The following is a 25502-nucleotide window of genomic DNA, read 5'->3' on the forward strand; positions in this document are numbered from 1 at the left end:
TGGGTTTGATTACAGAAACTAATAAAGTATTCTCTAAATAATGAAAAAAAGAATAAGATAAGACTATAAGAGCGAGAAGCAATTTAAATATGTTCAGGGACCATTTTCATCTCCAGAATTAAGGATTATTTTAATGTTACATCATTGCCTTTTCTCTTTTACTTTCCTTTTTAGTTTTATTTTAGGATTCCCTATTTTTAATGTTCATACAGAGATTTCTTTAACTGAAATCCCGAATAGTTTCTTTGGTGTGAAAAAGTATAATAGTACACAGGATCCTAATGAGATAATTAATAATGTGAAATAGGAAGTAAAGGGCTAAAGGTGTAGGGAAAGTGGGAAGGGTGGGGGAAAGGTAATAAGGGAGAGGAAAAAATATGAGAAAATGAAAAAATGGAAATAAAGTGTTTGTAAATGGGGAGGGGAGGAGGGGGTGAAGGGAAGGAAGGGACAAGGGGAAAAAATGAGAATCAAGACCTATTATGTAAAGGTACAGAATCCCAATGATGAATGTAACTGTATTGTATACCTAGATTGTACCAATAAACTCAATAAAAAGAAAAAAAAAAACCAAAAACAAATGTACTAGATTTGAGCTTCTTTTTAGTTGTTGAATGTAACTGTATTGTATACCTAGATTGTACCAATAAACTCAATAAAAAGAAAAAAAACCAAAAACAAATGTACTAGATTTGAGCTTCTTTTTAGTTATGGGATTTGGGGGTCAAGTAATGTCCAAGTATTGTAGACCTCCCCAGTAATCTGATTTATGACGAAGCTCTTGGGTTGAGGGGTCTAAGTGTTTGGTGCGTGGACTACTGAAGCCTTTTAATTAATGTCATTATATTAACTTAGAAGTCCAAGTTCATGATTATTTTCTAAAAGGCTCTCTACCTGAAAATGTTTTACTGGTTTTGAAGCTCTTGTTTTCCAAAGATATTCTGTAGCATGAAAGGAAAATGGGTGTCCATACTCTCAATAAGAAGAAAAGGGGAACCAATAAAGAATCTGAGAACCAGTTAGTAAACCCTAGGGTTCCCACTTTCCCAGGAATGTTTGCTTTTGCTTTTTTCTGAAATGCTTTGTCTACCTTACAAAGCAAAGAGAGCAGTGGCTGCCTGGTTCTCTCTATGTTTAGTTACTTGCTCTTCTCTCCACCTTGAGTATGAAGCAGGTGTCTTTGTTGAGCTATTTTTTTAGGAAAGTAAGAGTGTTATGTTGAGGTGGAGAGGGGTGGCTTAGGAGATGGACTGCTGTCTCTTGTTGTCCCCAGCATTTCATGTGGCTTTTAAATAGCCTTAAGTAAGCATGTTAACAAAGAAAAAAAATACATGAAGCATTTAAAAACATTTTATTGGAAGGAGAAGTCGGGCTTTAAATGTCTGCTCATCTCGGGGAAAATAGGAAAGTTTTGTATTTTCCACACTGCCTTGAGTAACTATCGGAAACTTTCAACAGTTTCTGGCTAGCTAGCTGTCTCCATCTGGAGACTGGCATTGTGTTTTTTTAACGTACAATTAACTATCATCCGCTAAACATGCAGCCAGTAATAGTCATATCTTAGGAATTTTTTCTTAAATGTTCTTCCAGTTCTTTTCCTACTCTTGAGAAGTAGCAAGAGCTTTTAGTGTAAGTGGTACAAAATTAGATACGGGGAAATCGCTAATGATCACCATGAACTCTTCACTCATTCATGCATATGTTTTATTGAGTGTCTACCACATGCCACTGTGGAAGGCATGGGAATTTTAATGAACTGGAACGAAATGAAGATAGCAACATGTAGCTGGTGGCTGTGGCATTAGTGCAGAGCTGGAGGGCTGAGGAGACAGTCAAGCATCTGCCCCTAAGTATGCTAACATCAGTAGTGCACAATGCTATGGGCAAAAGCAGGACTGGCAAGTGAGGTTGGAGGTGATCTTAGTTCCTCAGAGAAAGCATCCTGGGGAGTGATGATCTCTGGAAGATCTGAACAAAGGAAGGAAGGAGGTATGTGACAAAAATAGTTTGAAGACACTCCAGGCACCTCTTGGTAATTAATTGCTTAAAAAAATGAAACAGAAGGAATGCCTTCTACTTGTGAATCCTGAAAGTATCACAAAATAGTCAATGCTTATTTTTAAATATAGAGACCTTTCAATTTAAAGACCTTTTGTAATTTTGAGCATCAGTGTGGGTGTTGAATCGGAACCTGAGATGCAGATGGTTGTGCATGTGATTATTGGGGGGATAGTTCTGAGGAGAGAGAGAAGGAAGTTGGGAGGGGAGGTGAGCAGGGCATGGAGCTGAGAGGATGTGGTCTCAGCTGGTGTTAGGTCTCAGCCAGCGCCCTGGGGAACTCTGGTACATGCACTGCATCATGGAATTGTTCCACGTTGGATGGGGCAGGGCTTTTGTGATTTTTCCTGCCTTCAGTCAATCAGTCAGTCATTGATTACAGGCTACCCTTTGAAAGCAGAATTGGATGTGTAACGTTCCAAGTAAGGTAGACAATTCTCTTGGGAAAATTGTTAAGTGATGGGCCTTTAACAGCCAACACATGTAAGAGCTGGTTCTGGGGCACCTTCCTGGACCTGAGTGGGCACCCACTAGACCATCCACAACAGTGTGTTGGACCTGTAGAAAGTTGATGCTTGTGTAGCTTTAGATAAGTTTAGGGGCAGAAACAGGTGAAAAGCCTTGAATACATAATTGCTTTGATTACCCAGCACATCTGGATGATTACAGACTCAACTGAGAGACTGTTTTCAATATCAATGCCATGGATTTATTGAGTTCTTTCTTGTAAAACCTATACATGTCTAGTCTACAGATGGCTGGAACTAATTCTGTGTGTTGAGAATCTTGCCATAAACACCCATTTATTTAGTAGACTCTGTCCTTGTAAACTGTGTATGTTTTGGGCAAATGCCAAGAGAGTCTTGCAAAGGATCCTGAAAAAGCTCAGGAGAACTGCTGGAGAAGACCACAGCTGCCAAGGTTTACCCCCAGCATGGCTCAGAAGGCAACATATTTGGTTAAAACCTTCATATATATTGCTTTCAAATGGCTTGGATGCAGCAGTTGGGCTTTTTTGAAGGAACTCTGTCAGTTTCCATTCGTTGAGGTTGGCTTCTCAGCAGAGGAGCAGTCTTGCCTTGATAGAAATGCTGTCAGTCTTGTTTAACCATAATGTACTGAGTGCTCAGCATGTGTTAGCGATCTCATGGCAGTCATCTTGTCACCGTCTTTGCAGCATCTGGGTGGCTGGGTTGGTGGTGGCCATGAAGGCTTCCATGGCAATGAGGACTTCCAGGTGCTTTCCCAGCAAAGCTGTGGCGAAGGCCTCTTGGCTTTGATACTCAGTGTAGGTATTGGGTCTTCTGCTGCTGGAGAGCTGTAATGTGCCTGACGGATTCCTGCTGGCATCAGGATGTCAGCACCATGCCTTTCTTATTTTAAATTAGAGGAAAACCAAGCCCAATCTGAATTCCCAGATGGAAGAAAAGTTTGCAACTTAACTACTTTATGCCAACATTATTCTTCTCTGTTTGGAATCTTAATATGCTTTGGGGAGTTCCTTTTTTAGATCATCCCATCTGTGAGGGCATTAGGGAGAAGCTCACCTGTTTATTGCAGGCTGGAGGAACACTGAGTGACTATATTTTGCACAGTTGGGCTGCTGGCTGGCTTAACAACTGGGGCAGAGCTAAATGAGGCACTTTACTTAGATGTTGATGCCCAGTGATGAGTCTGAGTTCCGATCCATTTCGTCTGGATGACCCCATGAGTTTTGCTTTATTCCATGGTTATAAGTGACACCCCTACACTTGTCAGAGTTATTGTTCAGAAAAAGATTCAAGCATCTGTAGAAGAATTGTTTTAGTTTTTACTGCCTAGCTATGTGGGTTTTGGGTAGTTGCTTACCTCCCGTTGTCTGTGGTTGCATTTCTCAGCTAGAGGTGCTGGTCTACTAGTAGATGTCCTTTCAATTCCAGTATACAAATTTTTTTAAATTGAGTTTATTGGTACATTTTAGGTATATAGTAAGTTACATTCATCATTGGGATCTTGTACCTTTACATGACAGGTCTTGGTTCTCATTTTTTCCCCTTGTCCCCAACCTCGCTTCACCCCCTCCTCCCTTCCAGTATACAAATTTTTTTAAATTGAGTTTATTGGTACATTTTAGGTATATAGTAAGTTACATTCATCATTGGGATCTTGTACCTTTACATGACAGGTCTTGGTTCTCATTTTTTCCCCTTGTCCCCAACCTCGCTTCACCCCCTCCTCCCTTCCAGTATACAAATATTTGTTCCCACACGGACTTTGCATCTAACATGTTTGTCTTCCTTAGATTGGATTTGTGGCATTACTTTTGTTTACAAAGTGTTTTAACATAAGCAATTTGTGAGAGTTTTTGTCAGCAAGTCATTTGGTCACGTGAACAGTTGTGAACTGAATATTTGTAGGAAGTTCTTCCTGGGTTAGGTGTACCAAAATCTCCGATAAATAGCACAGTAGAGCAATGTAGGTTACTTATTTTTTCTTGAGTAAAATTTGACAATATGTCTTTCAGGTACTTCATCTATTTAATTTACTTTATTATTGGCATACAGTTATTCATGATATTTCCTTATGATTTTATATAAACAACTGTAGCATTTTCCAAATGTATTATTTTTCCTGAATATGAATGAAAGCTTTACGCTCTTTGGAAGTATTTCTTCTTAAAATTATTTTATTTGCTCACTATTTAATTATATGTTGCCTGTGGAGGTTGTCTTGTCAAGAAGTCAAATTCATTAAAAAAAAAATCTCTGTTTTAAGACTCCATAGGCTGTTTACCTCCTCTGTCCTATACAGTCATGGATAGAAGTCTCCTCCTGTCTTTCAGTTATGTATCTGATGATGAGGGAGAGGGTCTTAAGGTGTGGACTCAGAGAGATATTCCAAGTATTTCCGCATCCATGTAAGATTCACGAAGATGTAGAAATGAGATATATATGCTCAGTCTGTCTGGATAAAAGGAAGTTGAGGGTTTTGCTTTTCAAATAATTTCTGCAGCCTCACTCACAGAGATGGGTTGTGATGAAGCTCTGTCAAACCTCGCATGTTTTGAGGCACTGTATGACCCAGATCAGTGGAGACTGTTGTGTGGTGAAGGCCCTTGAGCTGCAGTAACAAGACAGGGGAAAGTAAAATCCAAAGTCCCACGACCATCTAGGCAGCTAGAGGGAAAGTGGTCCTGAGGTGGGGTGTACTTTAGTGTGTCTTTCTAGATGAACACCCCCAAAAAGCCTCCCTGTGCAGCAAAATGCAACCCAAACCAAGCTAACTGTGAATCTTCTTGCTGCAGTCTGTAGGGATTAAAAATCCAGGCCCAGGAATTTTACTGAGTGGATGGCAAAGCCCCAGGGATGAAATCGTGGATGAGCTGGGAGTGGTGGGAGGAAACATTAAACCCAGGGGTGAGACTGATAGATCGGCTGTCATCCCCAGAGAGAGCTCCAGTCAAAGCAAACCAGCCTGGAGTGTCTTAGAGAAGGACAGTGGGAGGAACATGGTGGGTGGTGTTGGAGAGGCTGCCAAACGCTGGTATAAAGAGCCACAGGTGAAGGATCCCTGTCAGAAAAGGAGAGCAGGACAAGCTGCTTCAGTATTTATAGGAGACAAGAGGCTGTGCATGGTAAAATGGTTGGAAAGCAAGAAAAGTGTTCATCTGGAGAAATAATGTTTGGAGATAAAGGTTATTACTTTGCTGCTGGCCTGTCTTAGGCCTCCCCAGCTTTGGGAACAAATGAGGCTAAGTTAATATTAATGTGCAGCTTGCTGAGTCCCATTGGTCCAACCTGCTCACACAGGCCCTCTGCCCACTGTGTCCTCAGAACCCTAATGGGAAGATGTCACCTGGGCTCAGGTACAGCGTGGCTCTGGTTCATCCTCTAGTGGATATGTTACTCCTGTTCCCTCCCTGTGCTGCCCTTATGTTGTCATTGTTTTCCCAAGGCCCCTCCTGGCCTGGTCTCCTGCAGAGGGTTCCTGGGGCCTATCCTGTGCTGGGGAAGGTGGTGGCTGCTCTTCTCACCCAGCTCGACCTGGTCATTCTGCTGTGCCTGGTTGTCACCTGGCTATACCTGCTCACCTCACAGTTCTTTCCATGTCTGCGTTTCTCCCTGTTCTCTGAAGGCACTTAAACTAGCTGTTCTGGGATTAAGAGCTGTGTTCTACCCTCATGTCATTGCCTCTTGGGCCTGTTACCTTCTCCTGAGGTCTAGAGTTGCCTGTGCAATTTCCCTTTTCACCCATCCCTTGTCTATCCATTTGGCAACTGGCACAGATAGCTTCTGGAGAACTATGCGCCCCGGGACTTTATGGGCTTAGGGATTTCTCCTATTAGAATTGCGTATTTTGTTCTCACTATCACCTTTGGCAAAGCAAGAGATAGTCCCAAGCAGTGCATCTTAAGCTAATGTGGCGGTTTTGTTAAACTCTAGAATCTGATCTGTTAGGTCTGATGTGGGCCTGAAATTCTGCATTTCTGTGAAGTTCCAGGTGAACTGATATTGCTGATCCTCTTTGGGTAGTGAAGAGGGTCAAAAGATGTCACCCCCAAATATGTCACTTTGCTGCCAGATTATTTTAAACTGAAGGTAGCTGAGAACCAGCAGATAAAGAAAAAGCCCTTTACCCACCCCTGTTTATGTAATGCAGGACATAAATTGTGCTTTGTGACGTTGACCCTCTTGCCTACCTTGTACCAGGAAGAAGAGAATAACTCTTAATTACTATATAGGACTTTAGACTCCATCAGCTGGAGATGACCCAGAAAGGAATCTACAGAGTAAACCTTACTGAATAATCCTTATTTCTTTTAATTTTCCTATACAGTATATTTACATTTTATTTTCCCTCGAAGCTCAAACCCTTTGCCTGGGTCTTGTTACTTCTCTACAAATGTATTAACCTTTCATAAAATTGTACATACACCTCTGATTTTTTTACTATCTTTTTTGAAATTTTCACTTTATTTCAGTGTGTCCCCCCATATGTGTATGAAATGAACCTTTTTATCTTGTCAGTTTATTTTATAGGACCCTAACTACTGAGCCTAAGAGGAGAAAAAAGTGATTTCCCTCAACAATAATTAAATTCTAGATCACTCACTCTGGCATTTTTATATAATTGCTGTACTTAAAACCTTGTGCAAAGAGACCTCTGGCTGGACTTTTTGTTTCACTGTACCGCTAGTGCCATGTTTTGATAATATATCAAAAATTACTTACTTTGTGAAAGTTATCACTTACAGATGACCATGCTCCTAAAAGACTCTGGATTTCTCACTATATCCTTGCCGCTCAATTGTGGTCCAGGGATCAGTTGCATCAGTGTCACCTGGGACTTTTTTAGAAATGTAGATCTCAGACCCCACCCCAGATAGACTGAGTCAGGACTTGCATTTGAGCAATCTTCTTGAATGGTTTGTGTCTGTATTAACATTCCAGCAGTCTCATGTTAGAGAGCATAGAAAATAGGAGCTGCTAATCTAATCGTATCTACAGGACACATTAAGGAGATAGTCTGCTGCAGCAGGGAAAAGTTAACACCTTCCTTGCCCTAGGGTGTCTTTAGGATGTTAGCTGATATCTTCAGACCTCTGGGAAGAGAGGAAAGTGTGTCTGGCTTTCATGGAGCGTGGAGGTTTTCAGACAACGTAGCCAGTGGAGGAGGCACTATGGCATGGTGGTGAGTGGATAAACAACATCAGATCAGATGAGGGTGAGTAGGAAAATCCAGGGAGGGAGGATAGAAATTATCAAGAGTGTCAAGGGTGACCCTTAAAATCGAGGAAAGGAATGTTCAATTAAAAATACTCTTATAAGTCAGGTGTGGTGGCACATGCCTGTAATCCCAGAACTGAGGCTGGAGGATTCCAAGTTTGAGCCCAGCCTGGGCAACTTGGTAACTTAGCAAGATCCTACCTGAAAATAAAACAAGGGCTAGGGATGTAGTTCTCTGTAAAAGCTCTGTAAAAGTACTGCAAACAAAGCAAAACAAGCCCTCTTACAAAGTGCCGACATAGTACAGGAAAATCATGGTGATTTGAAAATGTCTTTGGTGGTCAAGCCCATTTTCAAATCAGGAGTAGCTTAGAAAAAAAGTATTAGTGATGTTAGATAGGATAGAATAAGGACTGGCACAAATTCCTCATTCAGAGACCATATAGGTTTATGTGCCTGTGGTAGGAGGCATCTAGGGATATCGGCATGTGTAGGTCAGCAGAACAAAATAGACCCAGAACAAGGGCACTTCTGAGATAAGAGTGGGAAAAATATTTTTAATTACTGTCTCTGACATCTCAGTCAGTTTTGCAATGATGATAAGGAAGTTAGATAGTTATGACATTAATTAGAGCTTGAAGTGTCATCAGCGATGACAGCACCAATAAACAGCACAGCACTTTCATATTATTACCTTTTCCTCATTCTCCAGCTTCGATCAATACAGACATTGGCTAGACTTCTGCGTTACAAAATGGTAGCATCTTTTATAGCTCATGAGAGGCTGTATTCCAAGTTTTATTCATTTAGAAAACTCTCTTTGGGATGTTTGTATAATCAAATGTAAGTTCACAAATGTTTGTCTTACCTCATATCAGCATATGAACAAAATGAGTCTGTTCCCAGACAGCCTCTGGAAAATGCTCAGGAAAACAATTACTGAGTGAAAGGGAAAATTGTTGCAGATAGTCTTTCTCTGTCTCCTCCTGAGTGAATAGTCTCTCAGCACTGCATATGGAGGCCAATGGGGAAATCCCCCAAGAAATAGAGTATTTTAGGGGGAGATTCCCTGCTAGGAAGAACAGGGTTAATAGTGTTCTTTTAGATGTATTAACTTTCTTTTCCATTCATTATTTTTGTATTGGCTGTTACTAAATATTTTAATTAACCACTTTCCATTTTTTTTAGTACATAGGGTTTGTAAATACTTAAAGAACACTTAGATATTATCTGTGTCTATTATAACAATTTGTATGTGATTCTCCTCTTTCTTTTTTACATGTATTATTATAGCTTTCCAGGAGCCAGGATGAGAATGGAAGGATATACTGATCACAGACATAGTTTTTCTTTGTGTTTTAATTAGACACCCAAGTTGTCACTATAGGACCAGAAAAAGGCAAACTCCCTTTGTGATTAAAAAGACAATGCAAAAATTAGTTTTTTTCCTTGATTTTGAACTTAATGATTAGCAGCTTAGTCACATCACTAGAAAGCATTATAATAATGGATTAGACAGGCACCTAGGTTAATGTGATTTCCAGTCACTTTGGTAAACTTTCCAGCCTAATAAAGCATGGAGCTGACCATTATTGTGGAATCAAGTTATTTGAATTCATCTGAATTGTGGCAGAAGAGAAGACACATATTTTCTGGGAGGCAAACACATTCATGGCAGAAGTGGCCCGCTGTGCCTTTCGGGAACTGAGCTTACTGCCCTACACCAGAGTTACAGCCTTCTAGGGCCAACGAGCACTCATAATTCAGTCACTGCACAGATTCATCCTGAGTCATATTTCTCATCGTGTTATCTTTGGCTTTGAGGTGTGTGTGAGTTTTGGGGAAACCCACGGTTGGAAGACCTAGTTTCTTTTTGAGTGGGGTAAAAGCACAGTTGGCGTGCCAATTTAGACCAAGAAGGGTGTTGGATACCATCAGCTTGATCAAGATGTTAATGCTATTTAGCAGTCAATAAAACAGAGGTTCGAGGAATTGCATGATGTTCTTAGGGACACATAGCTAATAAGAGCCCGGTAGGGCCAGCACTTAAGTGAGGTGTTCAGCATTCTTTGTAAAATTCTAAGTGAAGCATTCTCACACTCAGAAGAAATAGTCTGCTCTTCCATACCTGTATTAGTTGTTCTTTATAAATGCTACTTTGGCAGATTTCCTTGTGGAACGTGGATGTCTGTGATCATGTTTTCTTTTCACTTCACTTATTTAATCTACTTAGAAGGCCCTTTTTTTTATTAAGTGCATTGAGTATATTTTTATTTTTTATTTTTAAAATTGGTACATTTTAACTTACGTAACAATCACATTCATCATAGACAGTTTGTACATGTACTTAATGTATCTTAATTCTTTTTTTTTTTTGTCCTAGGGATCGAACTTGTGCCCTTGTGCTTACAAGGCAGGTGGCAGAACCACTGAGCCAAAACCCTGGGCCTGTATCTTACTGTATCTTAATTCTTTTTTGCCCATCTCCCTCCCTTCCCTTCAATCTTTCTTCCCCTCTCTATTTACAAAACTTTGTATTTATTGCTTTCCTTCCATTCCTTTTAATTTTCATCCCTATTTGTTTCTTTCTCTTCTTCCTCCCCCTTCCTTTCTTCCCCTTCCCATTTGAACATTTTCTTTCTACTTCCCCAGATCTACCCTCTAATTTTAGTCCTTATTTATTCCTTGAGTTTCTCACATAAGAGAAATAACACAATATTTATACTTAAACATGTGTGTCCTATTTATTTCACTTAAAATTATCATATGGCCATTTTCACTATTTTGCTTCTGCCTATCCAAGAACAAGACAGACTGTTGTTGTTTAGTGGAGGCTGTCCTTAAACTCACTATGTAGCCCAGACTGGCCTCAAAATTGAGGTGATCCTCCTGCCTCAGTGTCCTGACTGCTGGGATTACAGGTGTGCGCCACCATATCCAGCAGGAGGTCTGTTGTATGATGACTGTTGGTGTTGAAAGTAATGGTATTTAGTCACTGACAGTGAGAGCTGGAGCTCTGAGACTAGGTATTTGTGTTGGGAACACAAATTTGGGTTAGGCACTTGATTCCAAATCTTCAGGGCATACTTTCCATATTAAGTTAAAGCAGGGGATATTGAACATTTTTTCATATGTTTTTTTGCTATTTCTACTTCCTTGTCTGAGAAATGTCTGTTCACCGGCCATTTGAGAGATGCAAATGAAAACAAGGCTCAGATTCCACCTCACCCCAGAAAGAATGGCTGCTATAATGAAGTCAACCAACGACAAATGTTTGCAGGGCTATGGGGAAAAAGGAAACCTTCTCCACGGCTTGTGGGAGTGCAGACTGGTGCAACCGTGAATGGCTGCTATAATGAAGTCAACCAACGACAAATGTTTGCAGGGCTATGGGGAAAAAGGAAACCTTCTCCACGGCTTGTGGGAGTAGAGACTGGTGCAACCGCTGTGGAAATCAGTATGGAGATACCTCAAAGAACTAGGATTGGAAGTCCCATTTGACCCAGCTATCCCTCTGAGGGTTATCTTCCCCAAAGAATTAAAAGAATCATACCACAGTGATATATGTGCACCCATGCTCACAGCAGCACAATTTGTAATAGCTAAAACACGGAAGCAACCCATTTGTCCATTAACTGGAAACTCGATAAAGAAAAGGTGGGTTTAAAAAAAAAATAAAGTGGAGTACTACTGAGCCATAAAAAATGAGAAATTAAAGACATTTATAGCTAAATGGATGCACATTGAGGCAATACTCAAGTGAAATAAATAGGACACACATGGGTAAATACCAAGTAGTTTCTCTAGTGTGAGAAACTGAAAGTGTAAATAAGGACTAAAAGGTATAATAGATAATGTGAAATAGGAAGAAAAGAGGCAAAGGGGAAGGGGAAGTGGGAGGGGTAGGGGAGAGGAAAGGAGGGAATGAAATTAATTAGAGAAAATGAAAATGAAGTCTTTGTAGGTAGAGAGGGGTGGAGGGGTTGAGGGAGAGCAAGGGAATAGGGAAAAAAATAAGAACCAAGATGGATTATGTAAAGGTGCAAATGTCCACTGGTGAATGTCATTATATTGTATACCTTAAATGTACCAATAAAATTGATTAAAAAAAAGATAAAGCAGGGGCATTTGCATAATGGATTAGTTTCTGCCTTTGGGGGAACCTTGCAGTTCTTTTAGGAGGGAAAATATTTAGACCTGCTAAGATGAAGGAGCAATTAGCTGAGTTGTGTAGTGGGGGAAACAAGATGTTTTGTACACATGTTCTAGGCTCCAGGTCGCAAGCATTTGTGCTAAATCTTGGTTTAACAAATGACTAGTGCCTCAGAGGAGGGAGCTACGAATGTGAACTATCAAGGTAAAGTCAGGTGTGGTGGTAGATGTAGACTGCAGGTGAGACTTGGGGGGTGAGAGGCGACGTGGAATGAGATCCGAATGGATGTTAGCCACTAGGTTGTGGAGGGCCTCACATAGCGCAGTGAGGAGTTTGGGTTTGCCCTTGGTGGTGATAAGGAGGGACTGTAGAACAGAAGAGGGGCTTCACAGAAGCATTACTTATTCTTTTCTACATGTGGGGTAGTTTGGTCCTGCAGAAAAGCCCTATAAACCTTTTGTATTGGGGGTGTATGAACCAAAAGAAGCAGTATTGTCAAGTAGAGACCAAGCTATATTGCTGTAAGAAGAGAAAAGATATTATAAGAGCATGTTTTACCTTTGTGGCTTTCTCAGAAGCTTTTTGCTTGGTGGTTAAGGACTGGGGATTGGGATGCTTACATTTTGCTATCTGTACCTTCTACAGTTTCTTAAATGATTTACTGCTGATGGAGAGACAAAATATGGGTTATTATACTAGATTATATTAGAATGATCCATATGTAATTTGTTTTTTGGTATTAGGGATCAAACTTAGGACCTTGCACTTGCTAGGCAGGTGTGCTGCCACTGGGCTAAATCCCCAGCTCTAAGCTACATGTAATTTTTGCTTTAGTCACATTATAGAACTACTGGTAATTTCATATGGCTCCATTTCATTGATTTTGCAAGCACAGTTGTTGGAGGTGAATAGATACAGTTGGTCTTTGGCTCTCTAGTTAGGTTGATTGGGATGGACACCAGTATAATGCCACTATGGTCAGCCTGAAAAGTACCCAGTATGCAGTAGTCCTGGGGATGAGAATATTCCCGGGGACTAAGCCCATGCCCCATGGAATGTGCTGTGTTTTCCCTCTTCATCATGTTTGCTTTCCCTGCCTATGAACCTGGCATTTGGGGTTTCATTATTTTTCTCTTACTTATAAAGCAGCAAACTTTGCTGTACAATAGGAATTTTAAAGGAGGATGGGGAATGTAAAAGAGAGATTAAAAACTGGTCATACAAAAGTTTCGTTTTCCTAGTGGTTTTATGCACTTGGAATTGACAATGGCATTTCTGTTAGTCTCAGTTATGCTGGTGGAGGTGAGGGACTGAATTCTTACTCTTGCTAAGACCAAGGAGGTTTAAATGCAGTGGATTGACTATGCCTGATACTGGTGTGGCAGAGGCTGTTCTGTTCTGTCTTTATATTATTTTTTTCTTTACCCTGAGATGAGAGTTCCTCTTATGGGGCCTTGCTTTGGTTAAGCCATGTGGTGCTACAGGTTGTTCTAACCATGAGAGGCCAGGACAAATTTTGAGGTGCAGTCTTCTGAAACTGGCTTAGTCATCCTGAGAGCACATCTCCTCTTTCTCCCATCCCAACCCTGGCACCACTGAGCCAAATCAGTCATCACAACATCCAGACTCAACAGCTCCAGTGTTTGGAATTTTGAGGCTCTGGTCTCATTATGGCTTGCGTCTTCCTCCTAAATCACCGTACAGTATTCAAGGCCCATCTGTATACTGCTTTATACCTCCCTGAAATCCCATTCAAGACCTTTCGGTGGAACCTTCCTGCACCTTGTTCTGTGTATAATATTGCAGCAGGCTTAATGTATTCACTGAATGCTTTGTCTTCCTGATTATCCCCTGAGAATCCTGCTACTCTTTCTTCTTCTAGAATACAGGATGATTCTTTATGAGGGGCTGTGGATTTGGAAGGTAGAGCTCAGAGTTTAGATTCTCACAGCTTCTTCAGAGCTATTATTTTCTTCTCTCTTATAATATTCCCTTCTAGGCTTATATCATCTACCAGTTACTATGTAAATGACTGTCTGGTCATATTTTCATGTTACCAGCGTCTTTTGCTCCACCTTGAGTTTTACCTTCATTTTTGATCACCTCTGTAGCCATGTGGACAGACTGTCCAGCCCCATACTGTGTCTCCTTGTTCCCTCTGCTAGGGAGGCCTCTCCACCTCATCTAATGTTGAAGGCTCAACTCAACTCCTGTCTTCTGAGCATTCTTGGTCACTCATTCTCCTTTATCTGATACTTTATCTGGTACTTTATCTGATCTGTCTTTTGATGCTTCCAAGTTTTCCTACTGGGGTTTCCTTCCTCTGGCCTCAATCAACTGTTGATCCCTGGGTCTCCGTATCTTTCCTCACCTCAGTTTAGAAAAGCTTTAGTCTGAGTTATTGGCTAAGATATCTTATTTTTTTTATTCCTATACCATATCTTCTCAGAGAAAATGATTAAGACCTCATTTGCTTAGTTTGACAAATGTGCATCAAGGATGCTAAGCTCTATGAAGCACCAGAAAGAGAATGAGTGAGAAGAACAGCCTTTGGCAAACACGTGTCTGAGTCGTCTTGCATGGCACCGTTCCTCAATTCCTCGATGCAGGAAAAGCAAACCAGGATCACTGCTGCAGGTGTCTCTCCCTACCTCAGCTGCCTCAGACAAAAGTGGAGATAGAGCAGTTTGAGAGATTGTGAGAAGAAAAAAGATAGCAGATATCCATAAATAAATCTTTCAGCTGTAAACATGGTTGGTAAGCTCATAAATTTGTGGCATGTGGGAAGATCAGTACCAGCCACTACCTTGTCATCTGACCTTGACACCTGTGTCTAGATGGAAATCTTCTCAGAACAGATTGTACATTATACTTTAAAACAAAAGAAAACAAAACAGCACATTCTGTGTGGTTATGCTGGGCCAAACTGCCCATCTTGGGAAAATTGGAGTTACTGCTACAGTCAATTCAAATACACCTATAAATAATTACTTTTACCTTTTTTGTCAGAAGCATAAATTTCAGATTCCTGTGTGCAGGGTCTGGCATACAGAGATGTAGGGTTACTAATTCTTAGCCCATGCTCATAGTTTAGCTGAGTTACACATTGTATTTTTTTTCAGATTTTCTTTCCTGACTTAGATAGAAATTGGAGAAGCTGAACTACTTAATTATGGCTGGTACAGTTGATCAGGAAATGCAAAGTCTTGTTTTATTCATGCACATTCTCATCACTTAAGCTCTAAACATTCAACTTTAATCAAACCTTGGTTACTTTATTTTTTTTCTTCAGTGAAAGGTATTGCACCTGCTAAACATTCTGAGCTGCACTCCCAACCCTTTCTTTATTTTTAATAAGAAAGTTAAAAAAATCCAATCTGTATTTAGATTGAAACAACCTTCACCTTTATTATGCCAACCTCTAAGGCAAGAGAGGAATGCTCACTGTATTTCGTTGGTCTATCTGTTCTTCAGATGCCAGGTGAAGCTGTGCACAATAGATTTCAACTTTATGAATAAATTATGTCACTAATTAAATGAAATTATAATAAAAATAGATGTTAAGATTATAAGTACAGTACTGATAACTGGCAATTACTGTGTGTGTCCTTACTATGTGTGAGGCACTCTGTTAAGTGCACTGTAATTACTTTCTTATTTTATTCTTCACAAAACTCTGGGAGGAATATATCATCATTTCTACATTATGGATAAAAACCCTGAAATGTAAGTGATTTGTTCAAGTCAATGGCCACTCCAGAATTTAAATCTAGGTCTGTCTCAAACCTTGTGATCATAATCTCCTGCAATATCGTCTTACTTTGAATGATTTAAAGTATTAGCTAGGAAAACTATTCTTGGCAAACAGGTGATCTGAGTCCTTTAAAATTCTGGATGTTCTGGCTCCATGGTGTTTCTTGAGCTGCAAACCATGGGTTTTTGATCTCAGTGAAAAATGCTCAATGCCCAGCTTCCTTTGTGTTCAATAAACAAGGCCTTGCCTTGAGAGGACTCCCAACATGTGACCTGTCTGGGTGGTGTGTGTGTGTGCAAGGCTCAAGGAGCCACCTTTGACCAGTGCTGAGAGTTCTACACTGCAGCTCTCTCACAGAGGAGGTTGGGGATCAGACCACAAGCATAAAGCTCCATCATTTCAAACAGAGCCCATACTTATAAACTGTAATAGCAGACTAGTAATCTTTAGTAAAGTTTGCTAAAGCCTTTGTAAAGGGGCTCTTTGAACTCATCCTGACTAATATTCCATTCTTTTTCCTGTTGCAGGACGTCGAGGCCTATGCGACAATTCTCTAAAATATTTAAGCTCTAAAATCACAGAGCGAAAGCTACAGGGCACCTGGCTGCCTGCTGGCCGAGGGAGTCTAGAGAAACCACTCCCAGCCTCTTGTGGCTCTGTTGTGCCCATGTTCAGCCCTCAGAACGGCCTTCACTCGGTCCATTCTGAGAACAGCCTGCTGAAGCCCCGGGTTGTGACTGTGGTGAGGCTGGGTGGGCAGCCACTCCGTAAGGTCACCATGCTCCTCAATAGGCGGTCGGTGCAGACATTCGAGCAGCTCCTAGCGGACATCTCAGAAGCCTTGGGCTTTCCAAAATGGAAGAATGATCGTGTGCGAAAGCTGTTTAACCTCAAGGGTAGGGAAATCAGGAGTGTCTCTGATTTCTTCCGGGAAGGGGATGCGTTCATAGCTACGGGCAAAGAACCCTTGACGTTGAAGAATATTCAGATGGCTATTGAGGAACTATATCCTAACAAAAGCCGGGCCCTGACCTTGACTCAGCATAGCCGGGCCCCTTCTCCAAGGCTGAGAAGCAGACTTTATAGCAAGGTCCTAAAAGGGGGGCACCACTGTGGGGAGACTGGGAGTGGCAATGAGTCTGCCCAAAGCAAGGCAGTCATCAGGCATCAGGGAAAGTCCCCCATGGAGCCTGCGCTGGAAGATAAGGTGAGGGCCCAGAAGAAGTGGGTGAGGGGAAAGCAGGAGCCTGAACCTGGGAGCAAGCTGCCCAAAACAACCGCTCTGGAGGAGAGACATGAGAGTGGAGAGAAGCACCTGGGGCTGGAGATTGAAAAGACCTCTGGGGAGATTGTCCGATGTGAGAAGTGCAAGCGGGAGCGGGAGCTGCAGCAGAACCTGCAGAGAGAGAGGCTCTCTCTGGGGACCAGTGAGCTGGACATGGGCAAGTGCCAGAGGTATGATGTGGAGAAACTGGTGAGGACAAGAAGCTGCAGGCGGTCTCCTGAGGCAAACCCTGAACGTGGTGGGGAACGATGGAAGACTGACAGCCATTGGAGTAGCCCCAGGAATCTTGCTCAAGAGCTGAACAGACCTGGCAAGAACACAGACAAGAAAGAGAACAGAGACCCAGAGGATCAAGCAAACCATCCTCAGGGAGTAGCCATGACCAAGAAAGAGCTTGTTGAAGTTCCTCCAGTGACAGAGGAGGGTCCCAGGGATATGAAGAAAGACACCAGGTATGTTTGCAAGAACAAGCATGGTAACTGTCTCCTGAGAGAGCACCAGACTGAGCTGGACAAGCTATCTAAAACCCGAGGAGAAGAAAAGAAGGCAGAGAAGGAGAAGAAGCCAGGTGTGTCAGGAGGGAGGAAGATGACTGTCAGAGATGACACCCCTGCAAGGGTAGAGAAGGAGCCCAAGACCAGGCCAGAAGACAGCAAGCCAGAACGGCCCAGTGGCCGGAAGCTGCGGCCCGCAGGCATCATTGCCGCAGATGTGGAGAAGTATTACGAGACTGGCCGGGTCATTGGGGATGGGAATTTTGCTGTGGTGAAGGAGTGCAGGCACCGCGAGACTAGGCAGGCCTACGCCATGAAGATTATTGACAAGTCCAAACTCAAGGGTAAGGAGGACATAATTGACAGCGAGATCTTAATCATCCAGAGCCTCTCTCACCCCAACATAGTAAAACTGTATGAAGTATACGAAATGGAAACAGAAATCTACTTGATCATGGAGTATGTGCAGGGCGGGGACCTTTTTGATGCCATCATAGAAAGTGTGAAGTTCCCTGAGCCCGATGCTGCCCTCTTGATCATGGACTTATGTAAGGCCCTCGTTCACATGCACGACAAGAACATTGTCCACCGGGACCTCAAGCCAGAAAATCTCTTGGTAAGCCTGATGTTTGTTGCTATGGAAGAGGGTATTTTTAAAATATGGGATACAATAAAATATTAGTTGCTTTGTACTTTACATGCTAGGACATCGCTTTGTGCATTACTTTTAACATATTTGTTCCAGTATTTAAGGGTTTGGTTACAGTTCATAACCATTTTGACTAAGTTATTAAAAATAAACCTTCTAATTTAAATGAAATGGAAAATATTTCCTCATCTCTGGGAGAAAAATATTTCTGTCTTGCTCAAGTTCAAACCCAAGGTCTTGGGTATGCCACACAGGAGCTCTAACACTGGGCCACATCGCCAGCCCGTATCTTTGTTTTGATGCTGACCGTGTGGACTTTATTTCTTGAATACTTGCACGTCCACTGGCTTGGTCATTAGGGGCGGGTCTACTGATGGTGGCTTCCTCTCTGTCTTTATTTACTATCTGCCTTCTCATGGAGACCCTACCTGTGGCCCTTTCAAAGATAACACTTTGCCAAGGAATTCAAAAAGTGCAGCCATGCACCCCATTCATTGGGGTGGTGCTGGACTCAGATACTTTGCGTTTGAATCCTGGATTTCTTAGATACTTGCTCCAGGATAAGTCCTTCACCTATCTGGGATTTAGTTTACTTATTTAGAAGAAAAAACAATAATAGTAATCTTGGGAGGTCAAATACAGATTAAACATGGGAAAGCAAAGCAGCCCTTCAATAGCAGGGAGCCAGCCTGGTACACACAGTTCAGCAGTGGCATTCTCCTGCTGGACAGTTTTATGGAACACCATTGTCTGGTAGGGCCAGTCTGTAAAAATAATGGATCAAGACAAAAACAAGGCACCTTCCTAATGTCCAAACACATATAATTACAAAAGTATTATTTAAATCATTGCTTTATTCTTTTTACTCTCAAATAAGAATTGATTCTCAATCATAGAATTACTCCCACGTTCTTACATTATCACAGCAAACCCCTGCTTTCTTTAGTTGCCCCTCAAATCATCTATAACAGCCCCAATTTTATAACAAGTCCTTTGAACACTCTTTTACCTAGATGCCAGGTCGCAGTGATGTGTCTCCTCCTTTGTTGCAAGGAGTCTATAAAACTGATGATTGCTAGTGCATTCCTAGTGGTCTTTGTTAGGACCTCACCCTGTCACTGCCTGGAATCTTTATCTCACTTTATTCTTCATAGCTCCCATCACCATCTGATACATTCTGGATTTACTTTTCTGTCTTCCTTATCTCACTGGAAAGAATGTTCCATAACAACAGGGACTTTGTTTTATTCAGACCATACCTCAAAAACAGAATGGTTTTGTCACATGGTAAACATTTGATAAACATTAGCTGAATGAATGAGTAAAGACCATAGCATGCTGTCGGGGAAACAGCGAGCATTCCATCAGTGGCAGCTGTTGTCATTATTACATTGAAAACAATTCTGATATCAAGGTAGCTATTGCGAATAATCATTCAAAGGCACATTGCTGCAGATAAAGCAATAGTGAATAAAGACCACGGTTTCCGTGAGCCATATTGGGGGTAGCAAGTTTAGCCCAATTCCTTTCATTTCCATGGCTCTAGACCCAGCCTGAAAACATCATCCAAGTGCATTCATCTGTGTGAATTGCTCCCACAAGCAGAGTGTAATACAAAGCGAGGCAAGCTAATTATCTGGCAAAATGAGGTCTGTGTTGACTAAGTCAGGCGTCCTTGTTTTTGCACAATTTCATAGAATTGCAGAAGCAATTTGGCTGGTTGCCTGCGTGGTCTGAATTACTCTGAAATAATACTCTCTTTGTAAATTTAATTTTTGCATTAGCTGGACTTCTTTTCCTTCTTTCACTCACTTTTTGATTATTTCTGTCTTTTGGGGCTGTGCTTAAGAGTTTTCCAGGTATGAGGTGCTTATACTGCTTATTATGTACACTTAGGAACTGCAAATAGGGAAGTGTTGTTTTTAGTGAGTCTGCTGTTTGTACTGAATTGTTTCAGCAGCAAAGATTCTGATTAGAGGACCAAATAGATCCTATGAGCTGAGCATTTTGGACATCTGCCTACTAAAACATTCTAAAAGTTACACCTTTTTGGAAACTTATGGAATGAGATCATTTCCCCCCAAGGAACAGTTAGCTTGTGTTTTCTAACAAGGTAGTAGAGCCAGTCTGCTGCTTGGTCCATCTTTTGAACAGTAGCAGCGTTCACTTGTATGAAGAGGCTTACTGCCAGCAATTTTTAAATGGGGAACCAGCCCCTTGTTGGATTATATGGAGAAGTTTGCTCAAGAAAGTAGAAATCTTGCAAGGAATTTATTTGGTATGGTTAAACTGCTGGCCTCTGAAAGGTTGCTTGGCAATTCTTCTAGGATTTAAATGTCAGTATCTGTGTTCTTTGATGCAATAAAGCGTGTGCATGCAGGGTACCTTTAATTTTTAAGTCCCAACACATAGTTGTATTATTTGTATTGATTCTAATTAACATTTAGACCTCTTTGTTTCTCCCAATTTTGAAGAAAACCCACCTTTTATTTTTCAAATACACTTTTTTTTCTTTCATGGTGGTCTGGTTTCTTGAGAAACTACACAAAGCAAAACTTTTAAACCATCCTTTGTAAAATAGATTAATGTATTAGCTCGTCAGTGGTTCATTTTTCAGCTTGCTTTCATCACATTTATAAAACATGTTTGTCATTTTTCTTGGTAAGTAAAGTTCAACAGATTGTTATGTCAGGAGTCTAAATGTTATCAAATGCTTAGTTTCAGACAGAGAAGAAGATAATTTTGGGTTTGACAGCTGTCTTATTTTCTTGATTTAGAAAGACACCATCTCTAAACTTGCTAATGTGATAATTGCATGGCACATTTGTTTGGTCTTCCAAGATTTAATATTAATAAATATCTCCATGGTGACTACTGGCCATCACTTAATATTCTTCAGTTTTCTTAATTTATATTGTCAAACGATAATTTCTTCCTTTAATGAATGGCTGCTGTTTCTGTTAGGACTTCTGTTTGCTAAGCTGAGGAACTTATGATTATGTTAGAACTAACTTCATTACATGGCTGATTGTAACTGTTGCTGCTTTTAGAGACTTTTTGAAGGTGCTAAGAGTTTTTAATGAATATAGCGAGTTTGTCATGTTGTTTTAATCAACAAAAATATTTGTATCTGATAATTAAGTCCTAGAGTAAAATTCCAGGACTATACCACCAAGTGCATCCGTTTCTACTGATCTCATTACCTGATAAGATGTTAGTGTTCTTCCCTGAGGTTTAAACTTCTGAGACCTTGAAAAAAGAAATTTTAATTATGAGAATTTCCAGATTGCAGAAATATCGATGTTAATTGCTTCTTCTACCAGTATGTGTTTCCCTGGAGGTGTTGGAATGTGCTTCATGATGCTGGCTGGGCCCTGGGGATGGAAGAAAAGAAGCAAACAGGAGCCAGAAAAGTGATGATCAGACAAGCTCACACTGGGGAGTAATAAGTGGACAGGAAAGATTATTTATAGCGAATGGCAGAAATATTATACCTAGCAATGAAAGCTGAGTGAGTGGGCTGGGAGAAGAGACTGAAGAGCAGAATTATTTGAGAAAATCTTCTCCAGAATAAGAGGAAGATAGGTAGGTTCTCAATCTCAAAACAGGGCTGAAAGGAACGAGGCGGTGGGCAGGATGTCCCTTAGCAACTTTACAGACACAGTGTTAATTTCTCCACTGCCCCCAGTACAGGTGCTAGAGCCCTGTAGTGCATAGAGCAGACCCTCAGAATCCAGAAGAAATGGTGATGGGAGTTGTGGGGACAGGTCACAGCTTGGTTGAGAACAAAGGCGGAACCCCTCTTGACCTCTTCTCGGTTTTAGGAATAACAGATTTCATCTAGATGTTTCACTACTGAATATGGCTAGGCTAGGTGGAGCTGATAGGAAAAATCTAGAAGAATGAAAAATAGCCAAGCACAGCCTTTGCCCACCTTCCTCTAAAGTAGACCAGTTTTAATCATTTTGCTGATCTTAATTTCTTAAATGCTTTGATTCACAAGATGGGTTCAATGATTATTGCTGTGGTTCTGTAATACATAATTCTCCCTGATGAGCAAGACTTCTTCTCTTCTACCAGCTCCAGCTCCTATCTCCTTTCCCCTTAGCTTCTAAGACAAAGGTGTCCAAGTATTCATGGTTCGAGTATTCATGGTTATATTTACATGCCATACACATTAATTAAACATTGAAAGTAACTACAAAACATATCTTGTTAGGTTATCCTTAAAAAACATGGATTTCAGCAATAACACGAAATCACTAAAGAAAAAGGACAGTGACACAGACCTTTATTTCAGGTCATTTAGTTCAGTTACAGCAATGTCCTCTTGTCTTCTTAATGCCTTTCTAAGGGAGTGTTTTACTGCAAGCTATTTGATGATCCAAGATTAAGTTTCTTGAGACTCTTCGTATTAAAAATGTCTGTACTCTGAGGAAGCATCTTAGTAAGTCTCTTCTTCAGGTTTCCAAGATCCAAGGTCTGGTTGTCTAATGGCAATTATCATGGAAACTTCAGGTTCAGTTTCATCTGTTGCAGAAGTCTCTGTGCTAGAGGTTATGTGAGGGTAGGGAGCCATGGCAGCAGCAAAGGATGACATAGCTCGGTCTTGGGGTGTGCTGTGGAGGTAAGAATTGATCAGCTTAAGGCAAGACTTCCCAATGGATTGAACGTAGTGGATAAAGTAGATTCAAGAGTGATTGGGCCAGGGACTTAGCTCAGTGTTGCCACTGCCCATCTCGCAAGTGGAAGGTCCCAAGTTCGATCCCAGTCCAAAAAAAAAAAAAAAAAAAGGCCGATTGATATTTCTGGCCTTCAGGTGTGTCAGTTGTGGACCCATCTTCTTAATGGAGGAGGATGATTTCAGTGTGATTATCGGAAGAGCATTTGGATGGAAGGAAAAGTGGAAACTACATGGTGTGTGTAGATAGGCCCTTGTTTCAGGTGTGTGTGTGTGTGTGTGTGTGTGTGTGTGTGTGTGTGTGTGTGAGACTATGGAAATGGTACAATAGCTGAAGGCAGATGAGGAGAAAATGAACATTTTATTAAATTGAGAGATGTGACTATCTTTATGTGATGTTAGACCCATTTGGTGGGTTTGGGAACTCTGGTAGAGGAACAGGATGATGTGAAATATGTTGTAATATATGACAGTATCAGATTTGGCCTAGGAAAACCTACAGTTCAACGTCCATTCCTACGCCAGCGGGGCTGGACACCTCTAAACTAGACATTGGGGTTTTAAAAAGTGCATCTTAGTGACTTTTCTGCTTGGAGCTGCTAGTGGCTTCTTTCCACATTTGGAATAAAAGTAAGGTTTATTTCCGTGGCCGAGAAGGTCCTCCATGATGTGGGCTCTGCCTTCCTCTCAGAGTTCCTCTTTGACCAGTCACCCTGTTATTAACTCTGCTCCTTCCCCTGCCTGTTGTAGTATGTTGTGTTGCACATACCCCTGAGCCTTTGCACTTACTATTTCCTCTACCTGGAACCTTGCTCCTCAGATATTTATGTGGCTTATTCCAGTTTCTTCCAAATTTTACTTCTTCACAGAGTCCTTCCTTAACCCCTTCTACTATCTATGTCCACAACGTCTAGTAGAACTTTCTGTGACAATGGAAATGAAATATTCACTATTTCATGTTATTGCTGAAATCCAATGCCCCGTAGCCGTATGAGGACCCATGCTAGACAACATAGCCTTTATCTCATTTTTATTTTTTTCTTTGCACTTACCACTGGCAGCATTAACTTATGCATTTGAATATTGTTTATAAATTTTAAAAAGGCTTCATAACAGCAAGAACTTTGCTTCATACATTGCTGTACTTCCCATACACTCAATAAGTGTCCAATAAATATCTAATATTTGTTGAATCAATCTAGGTTATTAAGTCAGTAGAAAAAAGCTGGTGTGAGATATAGACACCGAAGGCATGTCACAGGCAAGTCCAGTGACAGGTCCCAGGGAACATCGTTTCCTCATTGATTTTTTTCAGTCATTTAAAAAATTACATTTTTTACAATTTAAATTTAAATTGATTTAAGGCACTGTCATTTTAAAGTGATTTGGTTTCTAAGATCATCTCAATCCTTATGGACTGTTGATAATGGACTTTAAAAGGAAAAGGTGCAAAGAACTGCGAAGGACCCAGTAAGAAGAAAAGTAAATAAACATTTTTGTTTTCGTTTTTTTTAAGGTAGCACTTGCTCTTTGATTATACTCTGCTGCCATCATCTGTTCACAGAAGAAACTGTTTTAAACTCACATTTAAATTGATACACATTAAATTGTTGGAGGACAGAGTGGAGCCTAAATTATTTAGTAAAATTCCTCTTGAGAATTTGAGTGCATCCAGATGGCTATCTAGATGCTTATGTAAATTGTAAAAATCATATGGATTCAAAGTAGGACATTTTAGAGTGCCTGGAAAGGGGGAGAGAGAGGCAGAAAAACAACCCTCATTACCATGCTGAGTAAAGCAATCTCTGGTGCCCTTTTAGTTAGAAATACTGTAACCAGAGCACTCACAAGGGTGAGTCCAGATAAAACATAAAGTAGGGTGAGGGCAAGGTTAGGGGTTTCCAGGAAGAACCTCCACCAAATCTAGGAAAGCCTGGGAAGGCTTTCTGAGGAAAGGTCATTGAAGTGTGATAGTTAGTGAAGTCTTTTGCTTGCCTTGATGGCCACCCAATGCCATGCCAGTTGGGAGTCCCGAGACCTACCACCTTGATCAAATCACACCTGATGTTTGATGTTCAGTTCTGGGCATTTGGATCAAAGCATGCATCGATGGCGTGAGATTATTTATCTAGACCTTTACTATGCACATTGTGAACATCTTACAGAAAGGCTGAATTTGGATCATTGGGCTTACGGTAGCTGAGATCTCTAACAGCTCCCAAATGATGGTCTTTGTCTTAGGGTCATGCTTGGAGTAGGGAGGAAAGACAGGGTTGACAGGCTAGGAAATCAGGTCCTAAAGGATTAGCTGGGGCTCCAGGGATGCCACCTCAGGGAAGTCAGAGGGCAAGCTGGGGCAACACGGTACTTGTTTTCCATCTTTGGAAGGGATGTTGCCTTATTCAGTGTCAACCCACAAGGAAGATTTAGAAAACAAACGTAGCATGGGATTCTGAAGTAACATGGGATAAGTCTCACAGGTTAAGCTAGCTGTGATTGGGAAGAGCTGCCTAAAGTTGTGGAGGCTTCCATTTTGAGATTTCATTCAGAGTTCAGTGACAGTCTGTGGAGGGACATTTTAGACAAATTTCCTGTTTGGGTAAAAGTTTGAACTTGACTGTCACTGAAGCCCCACAGAATCTAGGAGAAATAATTGTTTAGGAGGAAATTACTCTAAATTTAATCTCAAGGATTAAAACCGGAAGTGTTCCGAAGCCAAGAAT

General features: G+C 41.0%; 1 protein-coding gene across 1 annotated transcript in view; it reads left to right on the top strand.

Annotated features, from left to right (window-relative positions):
• The window catches only part of Dclk3 (doublecortin like kinase 3), a 96945-nt gene that overhangs the window by 59004 nt on the left and 12439 nt on the right, over positions 1-25502 (top strand). Inside the window, exon 3 of the mRNA XM_033756922.1 lies at positions 16198-18065. Within this exon, the coding sequence (XP_033612813.1) occupies positions 16198-18065 (1868 nt within the window). The remainder of the gene's footprint in view (positions 1-16197; positions 18066-25502) is intronic.

The sequence above is a fragment of the Fukomys damarensis genome, unplaced genomic scaffold (genome assembly GCF_012274545.1).
Source record: "Fukomys damarensis isolate Sample0158 unplaced genomic scaffold, DMR_v1.0_HiC HiC_scaffold_28, whole genome shotgun sequence".
Classification (NCBI taxonomy): Eukaryota; Metazoa; Chordata; class Mammalia; order Rodentia; family Bathyergidae; genus Fukomys; species Fukomys damarensis.